Source organism: Mus caroli, chromosome 18 (genome assembly GCF_900094665.2).
Source record: "Mus caroli chromosome 18, CAROLI_EIJ_v1.1, whole genome shotgun sequence".
NCBI classification, from domain to species: Eukaryota; Metazoa; Chordata; class Mammalia; order Rodentia; family Muridae; genus Mus; species Mus caroli.
Genome location: NC_034587.1, coordinates 62,405,701 through 62,429,836, shown reverse-complemented (window position 1 = coordinate 62,429,836; position 24,136 = coordinate 62,405,701). Strand labels below are relative to the sequence as shown.

Here is a 24,136-nt window from a genome sequence, read left to right as displayed (position 1 = left end):
AGTGAGATTTGTGAGAGAGAAACGGGTTTATAAAAAAAACCCGTCTCAAAAAAAAAAAAAAAAAAAAAAAAAAAAAAAAGAAAATTGAGAGCTGTTATACACGTTCCATCACACAATATATGGAGAGGTTGAAGGTTTTATTTGAGATAGGGCCTTCCACGTTCTGGAGTTAGCAGTGTGAGGTTTAGTATGAGTACATACTAACGTAATTGCCAGAACCCATTAGGACTTCGGAGAGGGTTAAAATAGACATGAAAAGAGAACACACAGGGAAAACTGACAGTAACCACGTTCCAGATTTAGCCCCACGTCCAAGCCACATGGACCAAGGCCCATGTATTTAGAATGAGTGTTTTCAGGGTAACGCTAACTATAGAATTACAACTGGCTAGTCTACAAGTTCCTCGGAAGAGGAGAGAATCATGTATCGCTCTACATTTTCCTCCCTCTTACTGCAGCCCGCAAGTTTCCATTGTTTTCCTTTTCACCTAGCCAACTCCCTAGTCTCCTTTTTAATTTCTAACTGGCTATGTCAAGGCTTCTGTGACTATCTTCACGGGTTATAGCCAGGAAAGACACCTGCTGTTCTCAGTCCTTCCAAACTTGTTCAGACTTGTTCTGTAGCTAATAGAGTAACTGTCCTGGAGAATGTCTCCTGCACATGTGTTGATGCTGGATGGAATGTATTGTCGATACCTTTTTTAGGTCCATTTGGTCCAAAGTCCAATGTTTCCCCAATAGATTGGTCTAGGGATGGCCCTTCTTGACTGTGGGCATTAAAGTCCCCTGCTACATTTGTAGTACAGTATCTTTCCCTCCAAAACTATTAACACCTTATTAATATACATAGGGGCTTAGTGTTGGGTGTATTTACAACTGGCACCATCTGTTGATGAATTGGCTTTTTCCTTACAGAATGTCTTTTTGTCTCTTTAGTTTTTCGCTTGCTCTGTTTGGACTAAGTATCCCCAACCCTCTCTCCTGCAGCCCTTGTGTGCCTATAGTGGTGATTCTCCTGCAGGTAGCCTACAGTTAAGCTTCTATTAAAAAGCCACTCAGCTGCTTCACTGGGTAACATCGTCTGTACACAGAACAGCAGTGGTAGTTAAGAACTTGAGGTTACTGGGGCTCATTTGTTTTCTGGCTTGAGGGTTCTCCTTCAGTATCTTCCGCTTGCAGTCTTCCTTTGTGGTCTAGTGGTTTTCTCTTGTGGTGGCCTTGAATCCCTATTCATGTTTTGTACGTCTATAGGTTATGTAACCACACTCATATGTTTATGATTGACTTGGTACTGATGTGAGATTCATAGTTGGGGGTAGCTGGGGAGAAGAGAAGGTCAAAGGAACCATTTAAGGAGAGCAGAACTGTGCTTGAAGAGGGGCCAAGGTTTTCCCAGAAGATCTAAGGTTCAGAGCTACCATCTGTAGCCATCTCTGTATGCATCAGAGCACCAGAAACCCCAGGGGCCTAGTGCACTGTGTACTGTCAGACCACCTTCCTGGGTTAGGAGACCTACAAGTCCTAGTGAATTCTTCAGCATATTTTCTTCATTTCCCCTCCCCAATGTGGGCGTTTAAGTGCTCACAGAATGAGTCTATTGATAACATTTTATGTTCATACTCGCTGCCCAAGTTGTCCAGTAGAAATCTCACTGTTGGTCAGACCTGGAGATGGGACTCAAACAAGCTCAGAGATCCTGTTGAAATCCACGGTAGGAGGTAGGGATACAGTCAGTCTTCAGACTTCACGCCGTGGAGGGAGGAGTCTGCTGAGATCGTGGCCTTGTGGACTGAGCCTACACTTCCCCTTTGGTCAGTTATCATGGGCTGCTAGTCTCCCCTGGGCATTGCTGTTCCTAGCCCTGCTAACACAAAGTTGCCCAGCTAGAGACACACCCCCGTCTTCAATGTGTATCTAAAAGTCAAACTCTTTTCTTAGTATTTAATCTAAATCTCCAGCTTGAAATCTAGGCTTGAACTTTCAAATGCACTTTCTTTTCCTGTGTTTCATTGCATGACACTCTTTCCTAATTCAGAACACGGGATCACATCAGAAGCCTCTGCCCTGCGGTGGCGACCCCCACTGCATCCAGGCCTTACGCTGTGCTAGCACATAGTTCCGGCAACGATTCCTGTCATGGCCGTCCTGGGAAGAAAGTTCTTCCTGACACACCAGGGACCACAGGACTGGTTCTGGTCACTGAGTTAGGGAACACGCTGCTTTCTCCTACTGTTACTTCTGGGCCAACGTATCCCTTTCAGTTCCTGGGCCAGTGAGAAAATGGGGTGAGGGGCTAGGGAGCCATACCTCCCTCAGCCAACTCACAGAGAACACTGGAAATAAGGAAAACAACTCCTCGGACATTCATTTGCTCTGCTCTGTCTTCTCTCTCAAATACCCACACTTAGCACCAGGGACTACTGAGCGCTGGACGGGGGCTAAGTGCCAGCACCGGGATCCTGGCTCAGTGCTGTGTTAACTTGCATGCGCATCACTTGACTCATGGTCAGGCATGCTCCTGTCTGGCTTTTCCAGGACTCTGGTCCTCTACCTGGAATGTCTACAAAACCAACCTTGGGCCCCCTCATTCTATCCTTCTTGACTTCTTCACTGGCTGCCACAAGCTTCTAATCGCTGCTGTATCCTGGCAAATGTCCTCAAGATCTGTCCTTTAGGTCACCAGTTCTTCTGGGAGGTGCTGACTGGCCAGGCTTTCCTGCAGGGGACAGCACTTGAATGCCAGTTTTGTGACCTGGGTTCTGATTTCTGTTTTGAACCTCTCGGCATTTTAAAGAGCCGTTGTTCTTGTAACCCTTCAAAACCAAACATTTAACAGGTCTTAGGTCTTCGTGTTATCAAGAGATCTTGCTAATTTTGAAAGGAAAAATACTTTCAGGTTATCTAATAAAAGCTGTAGTGTAAATAAAAGCCTGGAGAGACGGTTTTCAGTGCTCCAGAGCTTGTATTGCTCCTGCAGAGAACCTGCATTTGCTGGCCAGCGACATGCTGGGTAACTGGTTTGCAGCCACCTGTGACTCAGGCTTCCCAGACCTGACAGCTCTGGTCTCTCTGCAGCACCCACACTCAAACTGTGTGCTACGCTCACACAGACACATGTAAGTAAAAAAAAAAACTCCTAAAAAGCCATAGTTTCCCCGAACAAAAGTTTGACTATGTTATTTTTTTTTTTTTGCACATAACTTTTATTTGTTGAATAAATGAATATTTGTCAATATGTACATAACCACAAAGGGCAAGATTGAGAGCAAAATATTTGGGTTCTAATATGCAAAGCCACTTACCAGCTATGAGGGACCGGGCGAAGAGCTGAACCTGGGCGCAGCCTCCTCAACTGTACGGCTGCACGGACCTGCGTGTCCGCCACGCAGGCTTATTGCAAGGTTCAAATGCAGGAACGTGTGAAAGTGCAGTGGACACAAGTGGGCGAGGATGTGACACGTAACAGCAACTACACTTCAAGCCGAGGAATATCTCACACCCCTGGATTGTACCCATGTCGTCAACAGAGAGCGGCAGAGTAGCGACGAGCTGGTCGCCGATGGGAACCAGAAGCCATTCTTCAGAGGGGGAAAGAAGCCTGCAGTATTCTGCAGCCTGTCCCCCAGTGAGTCACTCCCCCGACTGTATGATGTCAGAGACCCACCAATAACTCTCTTGAAGAAGCTCAAGGGCCAGACGTTCCTCATTTATTTACATGTGAAATGGGTTGAATACAGTTGCAGAGGTGTAAGGTGCACACCCAACAGCAGCAAGACTTTTCAAGGAACCGAACAGTTGACTACAGTCTAGCATGCAAGTCTCTATATACACACACATGGATTTCTTTGTTTCAGGAAAACAAAAGTACAAAACATATCGGGCGATAAATACAAGATATAAAATGTAACGGAAAACACAAAACAATAACCAAAATATATATATATAGCTTTCCCAGAGAACTATACAGGGATGTGAACAAGAGCACGTCATCGGCAGTGCTCCAGTCAGGTGACCTTGAGAGGGTGCTGAGACGACTCTAGAAGCCTGGTGGCTCATCTATGGCCAGTTGCAGAGTACAGGCTGCTGCAGTGCTAGGTCGGTGGTGAGGCTGGGCGTCTCGACACTTAAGTACCAGAACATTTGGCAGTAGCACCCAGAACAGGAACCCCCAACTGTGTAGACAGCAAAGGGTTAAGTCAACCCTGCCCTTTTGTCCCTGTCAAGAACCAGAGATATACTTGATACCCTTGAAGTATATGTCTTCGGAATAGTTGGTGAGTTCTATGACAAAACCTGACAATAGAGAGCTACAGGTCTAACTATGACTCTCCACTCTGACCACAGGCTACCCTTTTCCTAGCCTGTCTCCTCGTGCCCTGTAAGTCAGCCTTGTGAACTCACCCAGAAAACTTGCCAGCTCCATTATCTCCACTTTATGAATCTCTTCTTCCTCACTCTCCCAGATGGACTGAAGGACACCCTACTGAACTCCTGACCTCTTTTGTCCACTGTGGACAGAGGTAGGGCCTGGAAGGCTGACGCCGTCTGGGGTGGCTCAGGCCACATCCTCACCTGGGTGATGTTGTCCTTGGAGCCCTCGGTTGCTAGGAGCAGGCACGCTGCGTGTGGTGCTAAGACACTTGAAAGTTGCTAGTGTTGTGAGACCCACAATCACTTATAATTTATGTGGCGAGTTCTAAAAATTAAAAACACTAAAAAAGGCATGATAGCCTGTAATTATTGAACTCATTCAAATTTGTAACATACAAAATGGTTGGTTCAAATTCAGGAACTGCCGCTGTTACTAAGAACTCCATTTTAAAGAAACAGTACAAAAAAAAAAGAGAATCCTAATAACACACACACACACACACACACACACAAAGAAACCTCAAAACATTTTCCACCAAATACTGATACAAACATGTAACAAAGAGTATAAAACGTTATTTAAATATATACAAACTCTTTAAAACTCAAATACTGCCTTTAACATGTGTGGGAAGGGACACATCTGCAGAGGTGAGAGGGCAGGACAGCGAGTCTGTGGCGACAGCCTAGACAGTACTGGTAACTCTGTCATACTGCCAACTTTTGGTAACAAAAACGTCTTATTCTCCATTCCTATGTGGATAGGGGATGTCCTCCCGGAAGTTCTGTGGCTATTTTTCAGCTGAACTCATTCTTTTGGATTTGATGAAGGCCATGCCGTGTGTCCGCATGTGTGTGTTTAAGGCAGCTTCCGTTTCGAAAGTCTTGGCGCACACTTTGCACTTCCTGTCTGATGCTGCCCCCTCAGCGGCCTCGTCCTCAGGGTTGGGCTTGTTCTCCTGCTGGCTGTCTTCCCCAGCCCCGTTCTGCTTGGACACCGGCTGAGGCTCCTTCAGCTTGTGCACGATGAAGAGGTGCCTGGCCAGGGAGCCGTGGGACGTGTAGCACAGGCCGCACTCCCGGCACTGGTGGGAGGAGCCGTCCGACCTGTGCTGCGGGATGTGTTCATGGAACTGCAGCAGGTTCTCGGTGGTGAAGCCACACACGGCACACTTGTGGACCTTAAAGACATTGATTTTCAGTTTCTTCAGTGGCTGAGTGATGGCTCCTCTGGGAGGCCTGAACTCTAAAACCGGCTCCTCCAACTTCCGCTTGGGACTGGGAACCTTTGTTGTGTGGGGGGGAACCAAAACAAACAAACAAACAAAAAGATACAACTGAAGATGGTGGGTTCTATGCCGGACAAGAAAGCACATACTGGATGGGGTAGGGTTGGAGGCCTTAACGGTGTGAATTCACCCCACAAATAGGAAGCATTTCCGTGTCCGTGTGCACAGCAGTGCCTTCGTGACCTCGGGATGCAGGGGAGACAAAGCAAGGGTGTGGGAAGGGCTCGAGTAGGAAAACACGGGGAAGGACCGTAATGGCTGGATAAGCGGGCCTCCTTCTGACAACCAGAAGCTGAGGATATAGGCCCAGGAGGGAGCAAGGCCTGTGTGCTTTTCGGACACTTAGGCCAAGGAAGACAGAGGGGAGCACCTCACGGGAGAGGATGAGGGACACAGGGTTTTATTACGACTAGAGGGGTTGAGGAAGAGACCGCAAGGACCCAGCACTGGCTCCTGCCCCAGCAACTGTCCCAGTCCTCCCTGTCACATGTCCCCTCTGGAGCTGCCTTCTTCCTTTTCCCAAGCTTTCTAAATCCCAAAGGCTCCCACTTCTGCATCTTCTGTACTAGGGCACCGCTCTTATGGCCTGCCCTTGCAGCTACCTCTGCTGTGGGGAAGACCTGTCCTAATGCCACACCCACCTGACTCTGTCCCAAGGAAGTGCACACTCAATGACCGCTGTTAATGTGTGTCTTGAGAAACTGTGTCAGCCTCTTCTAGACTGATCCTGCCACCAAAGCTAGGAAAAACTGCTGTTTGGTGCTTTCTGTAACTTTAACAGCAAGCAGAACACCCAATGCTGTGTGCGTGGGCTCCTGCATATACACACCATCAGCTGACAGAGGCTCACTACCCATAAAGAGAAGAATATGGCTTGAGTGTGGGATCTGATCTTCTACCATTCCAGAGAGTCACTCTGCACACCTGCCACTCCTGACGCAGCCAGTCACTAGCATGTGCTTAATACACTTCTTTAATGGACAATTTCCCTAAGTCAAATATATAATTTTATGAGGTAGATTAAGAGATCCTTTGAGAGGTTATCTTCCAGGAGCAGCTGGGAGCCGGGAAGGGCTACAAGGGATTACTGTAGTACCTGACAAGATCTGACTTAAGCTGCAACTACACTAAATGCTGTTGAGAGTTGAACAGGGGACCCTCGTCAGCACAGGTGACAGTGAAAGAGCAGAGTTGAGATGTCTGACCTTGTCGTCCTCCTTTATCTCCGCCTCCTCCTCCTCCTCCTCGTTGGTAACATCACCAGCGTCATCACTCAGCTCTTTCACGTCAGGGTCCTTGATCCCGTGCATCAGCTGTATGTGCCTCTCCAGCATCAGTCGCTTGGTGAAGGTCCGCCGGGAGTCTGGGCAGTGCCTGTGAGCACAAGACAGAGAGTGGAACTATGGCTGCTCACTGCAGAGGCTCAGGGAGGCAGAGCTGACACTGGGGCCTCCAAATAAAACAAGCAGTGCTGTGACTCCCACTCCCTACTGGGAAAAGGTCCTATCCCTAGGCTTTGGTAAAAGGTACTGATTAAAAGGACAAATTTCTGCATAGGTTTGGCTAAAGCATTATTTAATTTGCAATTCTAGATGGCTTCAATCTTAAAAATAAAAAAATAAACAAAACTGAAGAATACTGGATTTTCTGTTTTCTTCACAGTGGCACAGTGCAGCCCTAGGAATTTACACTAGAGATTCCCCGGGCTGCAGATGGCCCCTTCTGGATCCCTGTCCCCTCTCCCCTCTGTAAGTCACGATGAAATGTTAGCCTAGATTCCTCAAAGCACAAATGCAACTTGTGTTTGTACCTGGAAATGCTTATTCATTCATGAGATTAAAATGAAGATATCCATGAGAGGTAAATTACTTAAAGTTTTGTATACTACAAAGATGATTTTCATTCTTTAATTTACTATTACTAGTCTCCCTTTTTTTTTTTTTTTTTTTTGGTTATTAGAGATGGGGTTTCTCTGTGTAGCCCTGGCTATCCTGGAACTCACTCTGTAGACCAGGCTGGCCTCGAACTCAAAAATCCTCCTGCCTCTGCCTCCCGAGTGCTGGGATTAAAGGCGTGCGCCACCACTGCCTGCATTCTTCTAAATACAGTCCAAAAGCAAGCTTTAAACTGGTTAATGGCCATACTGACTATGGATACTCTATGTTAGATGTAAGAGACAGCACTGAGACCACAGGCTGGCACATGCCTGTTCTAAAGCAGGAAGACAGGACAGAAGAATTATAGTTTGAGACTAACCTGGACTAAAGAGTGAGACTCTGTCTCTAAATGCACGTCCCCCCAAATCCCAAACAAACATGAAACTCACTGCACTGTGAAGGATGCCAGCATCCCACATCTTTAGAACCACATTTGTTACCTTCAAAAGGCATTTGGGGATTTCCTAATGACAGCCCCCAAATGTTGTTGACTTCATGTTAGAGGCCCTTCCTCTGTCGAGTGGCAGCAAGAACTGTTCTCAAGCATAAACGATTTGTTCTCTTTTCCTCTGAGTGTGTGTGCGTGTGTGCATGCGTGTGCAGGGGCACCATGGTACATATGTAGGGCCAGAGACAACCCTGTGGAATTAGCTCTTCCCTTTGACCCTTAGGTGGACTGTCATGGAAGGCCCACGTCAGGTTTCTCCATCTTCTCCATGTGGATGTCATGTGACTTATGATGCTCTTACTGTGTTGACACAGACTTTATGGGATGCTGTCACTTCACACATGGCTCCACACTTTCACTTCCTACCTAGAAAACTTCCTCTAACTGCCCAAGGCACAGCAAACCCTCGTACCTCATGTATGTCCTCAGCAAGAGGCCCACAAGGCCTGGCTCTGACCACAATCATTGCGTTCCATGATGGCTCTGTGCTTGCACACACACACACACCCCAGTTAGTTTGTTCAGTTTATCTTTTTTGTGTCAGTGTTTTGTGGGCATGTACGTATGTGCACCAAATGCATACTTGGTGCCTGTGGAGGTCAGAGAGAAGTACTGGGTTCCCTGGAATGAAGCTACAATGGTTGTGGGTTACCATGTAGCACTCCTGCATTCCTAGGTGCTAGAAATTGAACTCAAGTCTTTCTGCAAGAACAAGTGCTCCTAAATGCTGAACCATCTCTCCAGTCCCCGGTTTTCTTAGGAGCAGTGCTCTCTCCTATCAAGTTACTTTACACGTGTGAGTTGAGTGAGCGAGACAGATTTCCTGCTAACAATCAACCACAGCCTGGTCATCTCATACAAGAGACAGTTTATGACCAACTGCTGGTGAGTGAGTTTACGTTGGCCCCTTCAGTCCCTCACATCTGAGCCCAGCCAACAGTGAACGCGTCTAACTTAGGGGACAGGCTGCAGCCAGATGGCCACGGTCTGGGCGAGAGAATTCCACTGTGGATCAACCCCAAATCTACATGGTCACATGGCCCAGTCACTAAGTGAGAGCCATCTCATCTACTGTGTGCCTGAAAAGCCCGCCACACCCGAAGACAAACTCTGTGTGTGTGTGTGTGTGTGCGCGCGCGCGCGCGTGTCTGTGTGTAAAACACCGCTCTCCTGCTTTACGTGCGATGAGGGCAACACACACACAGAAGTGGGATACACACGAGACACCAGAGCAGAGCAGGATTCAGGAATAAAGGCAAAGCCCGAGAAGCTTTCTGGGTCGCAATCCCTTCTGCGTGTGCGCATAGCAGACTGAGAGACTTACGAGCAGGCGTAAACTTTCCGGATGCCTTTGTGCTTGATGCGATTGTGGCGGCACAGGCTGTGGGAGGAGCTGAAAGACTTGTCACACTGGCGGCAGGGGTGCTTCTTCATTTGCTGTGCGGGAGAGAAGAGAGGGACCCTTAAGACCGTGGAGGCAAAAGTCACCTGATTAACGGATAGGTTTTTCACACAGGGTCTCACTATGTAGCCCTGGCTGTCCTGGAACTCACTCTGTAGACCAGGCTCGAACTCACCGATGTCCACCTGCCTCTGATTCCAGGCGCTAGGATAAAGGTGGGCATCACTGGGCCTGGATCACCTGACATATTTAAACTGGCATTTAAAATTGGTTATCAATGCTGACCATGGGCATGCTAAGTAACTGCTTTACCACTGAGTTATGGCAGCCCTACAATATCATAAAAACTAACAAAACTATAAAGTTCTATAGGGCTGGAGAGAAGTGATTCAGTCCCACTGAATAGTTAAAAGGACCAGGATTCAATTCCCAGCACCCACAGGGCAGCTCACGACTGTATGACTGCAGTTCCAGGTAATTGGACACCCTCTTCCAGCCTCTATGGTACTGCACACACATGATACACAGACATACATTCAGGCAAAACACTCATACACATTTAAATAAAATCTCAAATTGCAATACAGTGCAACAGTGGATCATCTAGGAAGAAGCTCATTTTAGGAGGGTGGAATTTTTCACACCCTAATTACTTACACTTTTTTAATCTAACCCAAATACCCAGGTATTTGTTATAGAATATAAATATTATTTAAGAAAAATTACTGTTTTAAAAGTAGGTGGCAACCATTTCAATAGCTACGAAGGAAAACCATCACTTGCTCTGTTGTGAATGGGATTGTCCCCTTTTCAGTGTGCCATGTCAAACTGCTGGCTGCTTTTAAACGTTTAAAACCTTTGCTCGTCAGTGATGACTACTCAGTTCTATAAGGGAAGTTTTTCTAGAAGACCCTGGTTTTGTAAGATGCATGTGATTATCTTGGGAACACAGCACTTTGAAGGGCACTTTCATATGAGATATCATAAGGGATAAAAATACTTTAAAGCTGCTGGCAAAAATAACTCTTTATAGTTAAGTTCCCAGGCTGGGGCTATAGGACAGTGGTCGAGTGTTTACCTAATGCACGAGGCCCCAGTTAAATCCCAAGTACTATATACATAAAAGTTTCCCACTGTGGTGCGAGTCACGGTTGTGCCAGTCAGATGTCCCTCTGCACAGGACCCTTGAAGCAAATGGAGGTTTAGCTTTAAAAGAGTCTTGGGCATGACATCTATCAAGCAGCCCAAAATCAAACACTGCCATATTACAGGAGAGCTGTCGTTCTCCAGCATGGAGCCAAATTTGGCTTAGCCTTCCTTAAGTCAGTGTAGGATCAGTTCTTATGCAAGAGACATTTATTTCTAGTGACAGTACAAACGATGGATAGACACTTTCTTAAACATAGTCATCTGACATATGTAAACATCAAACCCATTTAACAGGTGAGAGTCCGGCTCTATAGAATCAAAGCGGGTTGGCACCCGGTGTCTATGAAGCACAGTGGTGTGAGTCCCATGCAGATACTTGGCTTATTAGCCAATAATAAAGCCACCAGCATACAAGAGTGCCTTCCTCACAGATTGCTAAGGAAACACTGGGAAATTCGCCCTGTATATCCTCGGTTACATCAGCACAGTGGGAAATAGGTTTGGTTTGTTTATAAAACAAGCTATCTGGCTTAGGCTGGCCTTAAACTCATGGCGATCCTCCTGTTTCAGCCTCCCAAGTGTTGGGGTTAAAAATGTTCAATGCCACACTCAATTTTCTAAATAAAGCAAAATGGTTTGGTGGGTGTTGAGAAGACCTCTGAACCCAAACAAAGGTGAAGGAAAGAATTCTCATCTCCATGTTAACACTAAAAGTATCAATATTTGATGGGGATAGAGAGATGTGGTGGTCTGAATGAGAATGGCCCCACAGGCCATTTTTGAAAATACTTGGTCCCTAATTGGTGGAACTGTTCGGTAAGGACTAGAAATCATGGCCATCACTGGGGGCGGGCTTTGAGGTTTCGGGCTCCATTCCCAGTATGCATTTCTAAGCCCCCAGTTATGGATGGAGATGTGAAGTCTAAGCTGTTCCTGTTGCCTGCTATCATGAATCTGAACCCTCTGAACCATGAGCCCAATTACATGTTTTATAAGTTGACTTGGTCCTCGTGTTTTGTCACAGCAACAGAAAAGTAAGTGACATTTCCTAATTTCCCCCCCATAATTTTTATTTTCTTTTAAGACAAGTATGTTGTCTAGACTGGACTCGGATGCATGAGTCTCCTGCCTCACTCTATCAAGTTCGAGGATTATAGGCAATTTCTGATTACACAGAGCAAACCATTAGTAACCCCTACTCCACTATGTAGCCAAACAAGAGGGAACAAATACCCACTTCAGAATAAAGCTTTCAGCACAGAATCATCAACAAATAGTTGTTTCAATAACAATATTTAAAAAAAAAACCCGGGCTGGTGAGATGGCTCAGTGGGTAAGAGCACCCGACTGCTCTTCCGAAGGTCCAGAGTTCAAATCCCAGCAACCACATGGTGGCTCACAACCATCCGCANCGAGATCTGGCGCCCTCTTCTGGANTGTCTGAAGACAGCTACAGTGTACTTACATATAATAAATAAATAAATCTTTAAAAAAAAAAAAAAAAAAACCCAAAGACCCTAATTCCCTATTAATCTTGTATATATCAGATCAACTTGAAGTTAAGACATAAGCCTGCTTTCTAAAAGAAAGTCAGCTCTGCCAAACAGCAGACTCAGAGAATATAACACATGACAGCACCGCAAGAGGACACAGGGAAAGGGAGACTGGACGGCCTGAGACTGGACTTTCTATGGTGATGGGTTTAATGTTTTTTGTATTAACTCCTAATAAGGAAATGCCAGTGGGGATGCCCTCAGGGGACAGTAGGTGAGACTCAGCTTTGTCCTGAGTCCATTTTCACAGAGCTAGCAACCTGCAAGGTTGGGAAAACACAAAACTGAACTGCATTTCAAGATGACAGACAGGGCTGGAGCTTTGGCTCAGTTGGCAGAGTGCTCGCTCCATGTGCACAAACTCTCCTTAGCACCACTTAAACTGGGTGTGGTGGAACAGGCTGATCTCTGGAGACAGCCACACCACTATTTCCCGAGGGCTCCTCTTGTAACATGCATCGCATTGCCATTAGCACAGGCAATGATCAAAACGCCTTTCAAGATTAAATGAACCTGAGGGTTTACAATTTAATGAGAACAAGGCAAGGCCCATGCTCCACCAATGTTCAAGAAGCCCCCTTGACAGCCATCAGGAAATAGCAGCATGCCAACTGATTAAATGGCGCCCAGCTGTTCCCAAGCCACACTGTCTGACACACACCTTCAACTCCATCGGAATGCTTTCCATGAAAGGAAGCATGCCCCAGCAGCAGCCCTCATAAGGTAACTTCTAAACTCTGAACCTGTCTACTTAGGATCTGGTCCAGGAACATGGTGGGTCTTCCCTGCACAGCCCTGACTCCCTACACTTTGTTACTGGGGACGTTTGAAGTCTCCAGAAGGATGCCTGAATGCTCAGACAGCACTGAAGCCTGTGTGGGCGCTGCTCTTTTCTATACAGGAAGTCGACCTTTAACTTACAATGAACTCTCCAAAAGCGGAAAGTGAACTTAATTAGCCCCACAAACCCATTACAAGGTTGAAAGCTTACAGCAAACCACAGTACACTAGGGCAAGCTGTGCGTTTCCTCCTTATTAAATTTACAAGTTAAGCACAGTAAGAAATGAACTAATAAAACAACAGTTATGTGTGCTCCTAAAAGTTCTATGAATGTGTCCAAGTCTCAAAGAGCTCATGCATTTACAAAGTCTTTCTTTGGCTCATCTGAATTGGCAGCACCCTACCCACGGGCCGAGACCAGCACCCTACCCATGGGCCGAGACCAGCACTACTAAAGTGAAAGTCAGTTAACATCGGCACTGTGGTGATCACCAAGGCAGCTGGTGGCACCCAGTGACTCACGGTGGACACCAGGTACAGAGGGCACACTAGACAGAGCGACGATTCAGCTCCCGGGTGGGACACGGCAAGCATTCACCATGCTACTTACGAGCTGTTCACATTTGGAATTTTCCATGTAGTGATTTCATACTGCAGCTGACCACAGGGAACAAGACAGGGAACGGGAAAGTGTCCCATGGAGATGGGATGGCTATAGATTTTAGGGGCTCGGGGGTAGGAGTGAGACCCTGCTGTGCTCCTTCATGCTTAGATTCTGTGAGCCATGTGAATACATTGTACACGCAAAGCAAGCCTTCTATGATCGACTGCCTCAAAAAAAATGTAAGGTTTACCAAGGTACAATTTTACACGAGTGCATTTTATATTCTGTATAGTGCTGAGCACCACAGCTCACACTTCTAATCCCAGCATGTGGGAGACAAAAGAGGGGTTATGCAAGGCAAAGAAAAGTGTGGAGCAGTGGCTCAGTGGTTAGAAACACTCAATGCTCTTCTGTGGAACACGGGCCCTTCGTGTTCAGCCCTGTCAGCAGCCACACCCTCTTCTCTATGCCTCTCATTTTGCTTTGTGTACCTGTCATGCAAGTGGGCCACCCCACAGTGTAACAGGCTCCCAGAACAAACGCATGGCTAATTCTCCTTTATTTTCCTTTTCACTTCAGAGAAATGCTCAACTCTTATAGCAGTACCCTAGTTGTATAAATGTTCCACTTATATAGCTATATTCTAGTTCACTGGCCCACTTACCAATTGATGGACATCAAGATTGCCAGTTTGCAGAGCATGATGAATAAAGCTACTGAAAACATTAGGCGTATCTAACCTCTAATGTTTTGGGTTTTCTTAAAGGAATGCTTTGCTGTTTTTATCCTCCAAATGCTCTCTGGGAACCAAAGCTGCCAGTTACTCATCACGGAGCCTTGTTTTTTTTAGAAATGCTCAGCACACATGAACTATTCCAATAATCTACATGTGTGCACTGGAAACATACCAGTAAGCCTACCGAGTAATCCCAGGCGACGGCTGGGATGAGGGGCTGGGAACAGAGCAAGCACGGCTTAGTGTTCAGAGGTCAGAAGGGATATGAACATGGCAGACTCCTGCACAGAGACTGCGGGACGCTGGGTGAGCTGATAAACAGGAGGCTGATTGGGTTAGACAGAGGGAGCAGACCCTCCAGGTCAGCTGAAGCTCACACTGTCCCTCCTCCAATCCCCAAGTGAAACACCCATCCCCATGATTCTGAGAGCCTGTCTCATTCATAGATAGATAGATAGAGAGAGAGAGAGAGAGAGAGAGAGAGATGATAGATAGATAGATAGATAGATAGATAGATAGATAGATAGATAGATAGATAGATAGATAGATAGATGTAACAAGGCAGTGGGTAAATGTTTCTGCTGCCAAGCCTAATGAGCTGAGTTTGAAATGGAGAGAACCAACTTCCACAAGTTGTCCACTCCCACACCATGGCACACACACACACACACACACACACACACACACGGACACACACGGACACCCTACTAAATGTAAAAGTTAAAAATAAATGCTGACTTCAAAATAGACTAATGATTGCTTTTAACCTCATCCATCGAACACTGGTCAAATCTAAAGCTTTATTTTATAACACTTCTTTTCTGAATATAGATATTCATTTTTACCTATATTTATAAAACCGGGTATTTTTACTTGTAATATATACAGTATGTGTTGAGAGAAACTTTGGAGGATTCATTGCATAAGCAGGCCAGAACTGATGTTCTATTCACCACTATATTATTTCAGCTTCCTGAGAAGTATAGATAAATGGCTCTGTAGTTAACCACTTAGTCCTAAACACTGCCTATGGAGCTTAAAAGCCATGAAAATATCAAGGCTCTCTGATACTCCTTGACAAAACATCCTCAGATCCATCAACACCCATGAGTGCTTCTGTACCCATCTCCAGGATGACCCCTGCTCTCCAGTGCCACGGGTGGTCAGTGCCATAAGTCTCAGGAAGGCTGACCGGCCAACCCTATACTCTTTGACCATCCATGAACTGCCCAGTCAGGTCCTTTATGTAGTCTTCTAGAGAGTGAGAGGAGGGAGAAGGGAGAGCACAGAAGAAGGTCTGGGCTCCATGGTGAGGGCTGGAGATTACCACGCATGTGACAAGACACTTTTTGAAGTAGAGAGTCACATGGAGAACCTATGATAAATGGGTCATTCTGCAGAGTGTGAAATATGAAGAGCCATCCTCCATGACTCCAAGGAAGAGACACGGGCCCTGGGCTTGAGGGAAGGGTGGGAAGATGGCTAGATCTGGCAGAGTTCTCAAAGGTGAAGAGCTGCTGGGAGCCTTGGTGGATAGGCTGAATGTAGGTGACAGCATCGAGGGGGCAAGTTAAGCGCCCTTCCATATGCGTTAGCATGGGCGCCCAGCAGAAAAGAATTCCTAGTTACTAACTAAGGAAGGTCCAGAGAAAGTAGAGTTGGGGACAGGAGGGACTCAAGTCACACTTGGGAATCAGGGTACGGTTCTGTGGTGGAAGATTTGCCTGATGTCTTGCGGGGAGGGGGTTAAAAGTTATATTTTAGGTACACTATGAAAGGCCCTTGAAGGTCTACACAGATGTGAAGCAGGTGTCGGTCAACTCTGGGACAGGAGAGCAAGCCGTATCAGAGATGCAGACCTAGGATCGTTGACTAAGACTCTCCTGAGGGTCTGTGTGAGGCTTTAGTAAGCAATGGTGCTTGCAGCCAGGCCTAGTAATCTGAGTTCCATTTCCAGAACCTACGCAGTGGAAGGAGAGCAGACTCCCACAAGTAGTTCTCTGACCTCCACACTTGTGTCCACACAAAACAAGTGTGTCTTTTAAAAAGAACCTTCTGAGGGTGAAGACACATCACCATTTAGAGCTGGATGGGAAGGACTGAGCAGGCAGGGTCGATAAAGAAGGGAACCGGGAGAAAACAGCATCCTCCATCCTCCAAGGCAGGCCACTGCCATCACGAGAAAGCGCAGACAAGAAAGCCACCGGAGACCTCCACAGGTCAGCACTGAGGGAATGGAGGAGTCAGGCCTAGGTAGAAGGGCAGAGCTTAAGAAGAGAGAGGCTCTTCTTTGAGAAGAGCGGCTGTAAAGGGATACTGTAATGAATGAACAAAGTAAGGGGGAAAAAGAATGGCTTACAAGTTGCCTGCCCAGCATCCTAAGAGCAGAATCCAGTACCAGAGGACAACCAACAAGGCCCTGGACGCAGGCAGCCTGCACCAATCAGGAACAAGGGCAAGACAAGCCTCAGAAGGGCGATAAGAATCGGGCCCCAGGCAGCTCAGCAGATGGTGTCCCCTGCTGCTCTTCAGCATACCTCCACACCTGGCACTCTAGCAACAAGGGGCCCTTCCAGTAATGGGGGTCACACCAGGATCTCAGCCCATCTCTGACACCCTGATGAATAACCACAATGGAGGCTGTGACCAGCTAGCCTCCAGTGCTCTCCAGGAACATCTGCCACAGAGCCAGCCCCCATGCACTGTCCGTCCTTTGCAAGTGATGAGGACACGGTGGCTTGCTGTGTACTGGGAGATGGGACTTGCTGAGTGCTAACTCCACCAGCTGTCTGTGGAGGAGCTCTGCGGAAGGATACAGATGGCATGGCCTGGGTTTGCTGAATTTATCTGTTGTGAAGCTGGGCTTGGTAGCATACTCGGGAGGCAGAGGCAGGTGGATCTCTGTGAGTTTAAGGCCAGCCTGGTCTACAAAACAAGAGCCAGGGCTCAGAGCCCTGTCCAAGACAGAGATGGCAGGATAAGCCAAGAAGTTAGGATTCTTGCTCTGCCGTTACAGTAAGAGATAACATACATAGCCTGCTTTATGATTTCACAAATGCCTGGGAAAGTAGAAGATGCAAAGAGAGTGGGTAAGGTTGTAGGCCCTTGAATTGTATGCATGGACACCATCACCATTGGAACAGAGGGACCAAATAGATGAACTCAGTGCAGGAGCACTGCAGTGTACACCTCTTCTTACAACAGACAAAGACTGAGCTTCACATCAGCTACTGGAGACAGTGATAGCCCCTTCCCTTTCCTTTGCACATGTTCCCAGAGGCCCATCTGAAACCTTTCTAGATTAATAGCAGTCATCTCTGAGCTGTAGGGTCTTCCAGGTCTCTTCTCTCCTCACCTCTAGAGACTGCACTGCTAAGGGGCAAACCACTGGATATGCACAGCTGGGCTCTCCTCTCTGAGCAGCTCTGAAGAGCAAAAGGCCTTGGGACCTGCCCCTCATGGTCCCACTATCATCCCAGCTGACTGCCACTAGCTTTCCTGTCAGTCTATGCCACATCCACAAGCTCTCAAAGCTGCTTGGTTCACATTCAAGCTTCTCCCACGTATCCTTCAGAAAATGCTCTGGGAAGGCTTTCTTCTGAAATGCGTGCCATATAGGGACGGGATGGTAGTGTTCACTGTGCTCACAGGGCCTCTATAAGCAAACTCCCGGCTGGAATCTGAATTCAAAGCAGCCCTCAGGGAACACTTCCTCTCATTCTGTCTGTGATTCCTCCCTTGGTTTTCAGTTTTCATGACTTATACTGTTCACAGCAGATACACTGCAATGTGGCAAATGTTTCCTAAACAGAAGTGGTACATACAGAAGAGACCTGCTTGCAAGTTACACATTCCCGTGAGTAACTCAAACATGTGAGTGCCCTGCTTACACAGCTCCGGAATGCAGACATGCTATAGAGGGAAAGAAAAAGACTGAGCATGCCCACTATGAAAATCAACCAGCAAAGTCAGTGTAAATACTCCAAATAAAACCCTAAGTCTGGAACATGCTCTGGCCCTCAACATTTTGGACAAGGGATACTCAACCCAACCGGTACAATCTAGTATATTCCTAAAAATAATGTTTTCTATAAAACAAGTTTTTTATAAGATAGGCACTGAGATTTACATAAACGACACCTTAGTAGTTAATTTTTTAATTCACTTCATTAACTGTAAGCATACCTCAGTGAGGCAGCATACAAGTACTGCTTAGTATTAAGGTTGACGTCTGGACACGTGAAAACCAATGTTGTGTGGGTCTTAACGTTTCCTTCTTGTTGGGTCCAGCTACATAATGTTAACTCCAGTTACAGTTAGCGAAAAATAAAAAAAATAAGCCCACTGGCCCCAGTCACCCTTGCTCCCTGGGCAGAGGACCCTTTCCACAGACAACGACGGGCATCCTTTCCAGAACATTTAGACCTCGGCTATAAACCCTTAAACCATCACTGGAAGCCCATTATCACCTCGGGAACTGATGTGATCTCTGTTCCAATTCCATCATTTCCAAGAATAGGCCAAGATCGTGTGTTTCGTGCACACAGCATGATCTGCCCGCACATGGAAGCTCAGAGAAATATAATTAGAGTGTTAAAATTAATCCCGTTACCCAGGTTTCCACAAGCTGAAATGGCAGTTCTGGAGAAACCTCTGAGACAGTGTGAATGCAGACTGCAGGTTAGCCAAGCTGTCTCGGGCACGTGAGGCTTTTGAGGCCATAACGTTCCCACTGTGACCGGTTAGCTCTGCACTCGGTCTGAGCGCAGCACTGAGATACGAATGCTGAAGTGGGTTTCCACAGAGCATTAGAATGTGGAACGAACTTTCCTGTCTTAGACCATCGTCTCACATTAACAGAGAGAATCCTGCAGAAGCAAACCTACTTAGCAAGGGCCGCAGACATGAGATTTTAAGTAACCCAGGCTGTGACTTACAACACAAGGGGAATGCTTTTTACTGTTTCATGTAATACATTCTAAATTGGTTCCCAGGCTAAGTGTATCTTTGAACGTGATCTAGATTATGGAAGTGGCACCTTTGAAATGGGTCACAAAGAACCCAGAACTATATATACACACACACGTGCGCACACACCAACAAAATAAACATAAAACCTGCTGTTGGAGTCACTGTACAACTATAAAATTACAATGTATTATGGTGATAAGACGCAATAACAAGAGGCCAAGTGCAGAACAGAAAGCACGGAAGCAGGCTGGCCCTCAGCATCCAAGCTCAGGACAATACAAGACGGTTGCCCGGGAGGAGGACGCAATTCCAGGGAAGTCCCAGGCCCCAACGCATACCTAGGTTCCCTGATGAAACAGAAGGGCTTCTGGTCACTCTTACAGACTTTAAACAAGTCCCTTCTCTGCTGTGTCAGGGGTCCTTCCTCACAAACCCCTCGGGAAGCCCTCCCATGGTATTCAGGACAAACACGTTCTCACGAGGCTCCTTCAGGTGAACACTGAAGGAAGGGATGGGGCCCCAGGCATGCACCGTGCGCCTTCTGAGCTCTCAATATTTGCTAATGCCATATGACTGTGAAGTCTCTCCACTGCCAATCATCTGCCCATTCTTGGCCTCATTACCCCTCTACACAGGGGTTGGTCCTAACTCTGAATTCTCTTTTGTTTCTAAAATGTCTGCCTACAGATGGAGAATATGAGCTGTCTGTTCTCAGAGAATCCACCTTCAGAGAGGAACCACTGGGAAAACTTAGAGAAACTGCCTGCCTTTCTTCCTTCCCTTCTTTCTTTCCTTCAAGTCAGGATCTTTTATAGACCAACCATACCTTAAACACACAATGTAGCTACATGATCCTCAACTCCTGACCATACTTCCTCCAATTCAAACTGGGATTACAGGCATGTGCCACCAAGGCTGGCTTGTGTGGTGCTACACTGAACCCAGGGCCTTGGGCACGCCAGGTTGCACATTCTCCACCGTCCATCCGCCTTATAATCTTTCATAAACAGTTTTTTATCCTTTTTAATTAGAAATTATCTAACAGCCTTTTAAAATGTCTATGTGTACTTGTAATTATTCAGGTCAAGAGAAAATGAACATTCCTTTTCAAAACAACCACCACTTTAAAATCAGACGATTTGTAAGAAATCTGTTAATAACATTAAGAAGTAAATATGCAAATAAACGTTGACTGTCCCCAAGGTGAACATTAAATGGTCATTGAAGGCTACTCCCTCAAGTGCTCTGAACCCCCCACCACACACTGCTTTTCCAACTGTCTAAATAAACTATGTTATGAAGCACATAGGTATAATTAGCCATCATGCTGGGTGTATAGAACCAGGACGGCTAGATGGAGTCCTGGCCAGTGTCACATGCCCTGTGCAAGAACTGCCTGCGATGGCTCCATAGATCCCTGTGGAAGAGGTGAGGCTCCAATGGGGTATCTTTGTCCTCCCCTGAACCACCCCGGGATACATTCCCATGGTCAGGCTGAACCTTCCTCAATGCTTGAACCTCTGCCTCCAAGTAAGGCTTCATCCTCCCCACACAGAGGCTGCATGCTCCTGCATCTACAACTGTCCTGTTTATGAAGCAGGGCTGAGTGGGAATCTATGACCTCCCAGAGACTAGTGAGTGCCAATTAAAAAAAAAAAATCCATATTAAATCAGCCTTGTAGAGTGAGTAGCTGTCATTTCCTCTGCCATCCCCACGACAGCTCAGATGCCCATCACAGTGAACCCACAGGTGGAAATGTGTGTTAAGTGCTGCACACCGACAAGCTGCCTTGCCAGGAGGACAGGAACAGTTTCCTAAGAAATGACGAGTGATGGCTGCCTTCTTACACAAACTCATGTGAGCCTACTGAACTGTGGCAGAGCCCCAGTCCTGGGACACAACAGGAAGACAGCCATCTCCAGTACATGGGCAAGCTTGTGAGGTTTGGGTGGCAGGGGAAATAGTGGTACATGTGTCTGGCAGAGTCAAAGCCTTGCTATATAACAAGCCCCAAATGGGGCACAGCATCCAGACAACAAAACCCAAGCTCAAGGAAGTCACCAGGAAATTGGAGACAGGACCAAAAACAAATGGCTTGTCTGTGCCAGGGAGATGAACTCATTGCCTGACTGTGGGTGGTGTTTTTAATAATAATTGTCCTTACACCAGAAAGAACTGCCTGGTACTGACCCATGGCAAGACGCCTGTCTGGGCACCAGAATCCAGACATCCTCCACCTCCAGAGCATACTAGAATAAACAGGAAAGCCTGTTCCTCCATCAGCCCTGTGGGCGACGCAGCAGGCGAGTCTGGATGTCTGTAAACATCTTACTCACTGTGTTGAAACATCCTAGTTACTGCTCTCAGGCCTCAAAGGGTGCAGACTCTTCTGAGTGCTGTGTGTGCTTTTGTATGACCCTCATATGCAAAGATGCTACTTGGTACCTAATGCTGGGTTCTCTTCAGGGTCGTCTGGTTCTGCAGAGTGAACCCACACAGTAACATTCAGGCCCTTTCAACCAGCTCTTCTGATTGAAGCCTCAGTCTGCCCAGCAGGAAGATAAAATTAAACACGCAAATCTCTGGTTACCAAATTGGATGACAGATGGTCACGGTATCAGTCTTTGGCCAAATTGAGAGTCTACATCAGCCTCAACTGCTTAGCATACCAGAAAGAGTAGCCGCTAGCTGTACATCTGGATTGCTTCTTTCCACATGGACAGAGTGTCCTTGCTAATCCACAGGTGGGCTTCACTGTGATCTACAAGAGCACAGACATAGTCTGGGAGGTGATCTCAGGCTCCCAAGGCTACCACCGCAGGTACACACAGTAAAATGTGGAGCTTGCTGGTGGCCATGGTGAGATCAGAGCACGTCCCTGGGTGAAGGAACTACAGCAGCAATGATGACAGAGACAATGGCATGTGGCAGCAGTTCTGCGTCACTGATGCAAAACAAGGCAGGATCCACACATCAGGCCTAAGCAATGACTCACACACACAGAAGCACCAGGACCTATAAAATTGCTCTGGCAGCTGTAGGGTGGCCAGAGAACATTCCGGGATCTGCCAAGGGCATTTTGCAATGGGCTCTTTCACTATGGCTCCCAAACAGGATGTTTACCACTCTGCTCCAATCAAGCACAGAGCTGAAGATTTGGAACGTATAAAACAAACAAACAAACAAAAAAACAGCAACAACAAAAAGCAGTGGCTGCCCCTACTGAACAAGTGCAGACACATTCCTCTTGTCACCATTCCTAAGCAGTAGTATGGCAACTGTTAGCATAGCAGCCATTTGCATGCTATTTCACTGTGTAGCCACTTTTCGGTCGTCCTGAGATCATCTGAAACTCACAGGTGAGGCATGTCAAGCACCCAGCTACTGTATCACATTGCCTAGGGGCCTGGAGCATCCTTAGATTTTGGTAAGGGAAAAGAAACAGAGTCTGGGGCTGGCGAGATGGCTCAGCAGGTAAGAACACTGATTACTCTTCTGAAGGTCCTGAGTTCAATTCCCAGCAACCACATGGTGGCTCACAAGCACCTGTAATAAGATCTGACTAGTGTGCTTATATATAATAATAAATAAACCTTTGGGCCGGAGCAAGTGGGGTTGACCAGAGTGAGCAGAGGTCCTAAAAATTCAATTCCCAACAACCACATGAAGGCTCACAACTATCTGTACAGCTACAGTGTACTCCTATAAATAAAATAAGTAAATAAATCTTTTTTAAAAACAAACAAACAAACAAAGTCTGTCCCATAACCCATTCCCATGGATGCAGAGGGGCTGCTATACTTGGTTCCAATTACAGGGGACCAATTCTATTGGGGATCCTACCCCCTCCACACCCCTCACTACTCCAGCTCTGGGCATCCCAGCGCCTACGGTTTTTAAAACACAAGGTACTGACTTGCAGAGTAGAACTCTTTGTGTCTGTCTTATTGCTTTGTGCTGTAACTTACACTTTGGATCTGGGCTTTCATGCTCAATAACCCATGCAATGAACTTTGCTAAAATTTCTCACACAAGTCATGGGGAAACAGCCATAATCTGCTAAGAAAGCTATGTCCTTCTCTCTAGGACAAATGAATGCCATTAAATATAGGTCTACCTCTACTCCACCTTGTTTGTGAAAAACTCTCATGAGTTTATAGGAAATGCCTCTCTCATGGCTCCAGCAGACATCTAACCAGACAGAGTTCATCCCAACGTAAGTCCTCTGTCTGACACACAGCTCTTCTGGCTACAAACAAGAGGCAGAGCAGGAGCCGCAGGCCTCTCTGTGCAATGCTTTCAAATAACTTCATCTTTCTTGAACAATTTATTTAAATTTTCTATGCCTCGGAATAATCTGTGTATTATACAAACAGAAGCTGGTCTTGTCACTTCAGTTTCTTTCAATTTCCTGATCTCAGTCTCCCACCTTCTCCTCTGGGCGAGGGTAACTAACAGCTGCGCTCTCTTGGGGGTAGGGATGAGGATGCTCTAGCGACTGAACCCAGAGCCCCGTGCAAGCCAGGCAAATGTTCCACAATTGAGCTATAGCCTCAGCACTCAGAACCCCCTATCCAAATCCTTCACTTTGTTTAGAAGCAGTATAATAATATATGACAAGCTTGGGGCTTTCTAGATTCTGGCTGATAATTCCAAAATAACTCAAGGCCCTAGGTTACATCTGCAGCACTAGAAAAATTACACTTATTGGATCCTAAAACTGAAGTCACGTTCCCAACCCGCCTTCCTGCTGGGTCAGCTTTCCAAGCTCTGTCGATGAAGAGCTGCTTACCCTGCAGAGCTTCTCTCTCCACCACCCACTGACCCCACTTCCTGTGGCCGAGGTCCTGGGGAAGGAGGAGCAGGTAAGCAAGAGGGGAGAAGTGAGCATGAA

General features: G+C 46.6%; 1 protein-coding gene across 10 annotated transcripts in view; it reads right to left on the bottom strand.

Annotated features, from left to right (window-relative positions):
- Positions 1–3,183: 3,183 nt before the first annotated feature.
- Positions 3,184–24,136, bottom strand: part of Znf532 (zinc finger protein 532) — a 109,904-nt gene continuing 88,951 nt past the window's right edge. For 8 of the 10 annotated variants that reach the window (XM_029471791.1, XM_029471793.1, XM_029471789.1 and 5 more), the window contains 3 exons: positions 9,370–9,482; positions 6,866–7,034; positions 3,184–5,657 (listed from right to left, as the gene is read on the bottom strand). In XM_029471791.1, coding sequence (XP_029327651.1) covers positions 5,163–5,657; positions 6,866–7,034; positions 9,370–9,482 — 777 coding nt within the window. In that variant the 3' untranslated portion in view covers positions 3,184–5,162. The remainder of the gene's footprint in view (positions 5,658–6,865; positions 7,035–9,369; positions 9,483–24,136) is intronic. The other 2 variants (XM_029471796.1, XM_029471797.1) reach the window with 2 other exon arrangements.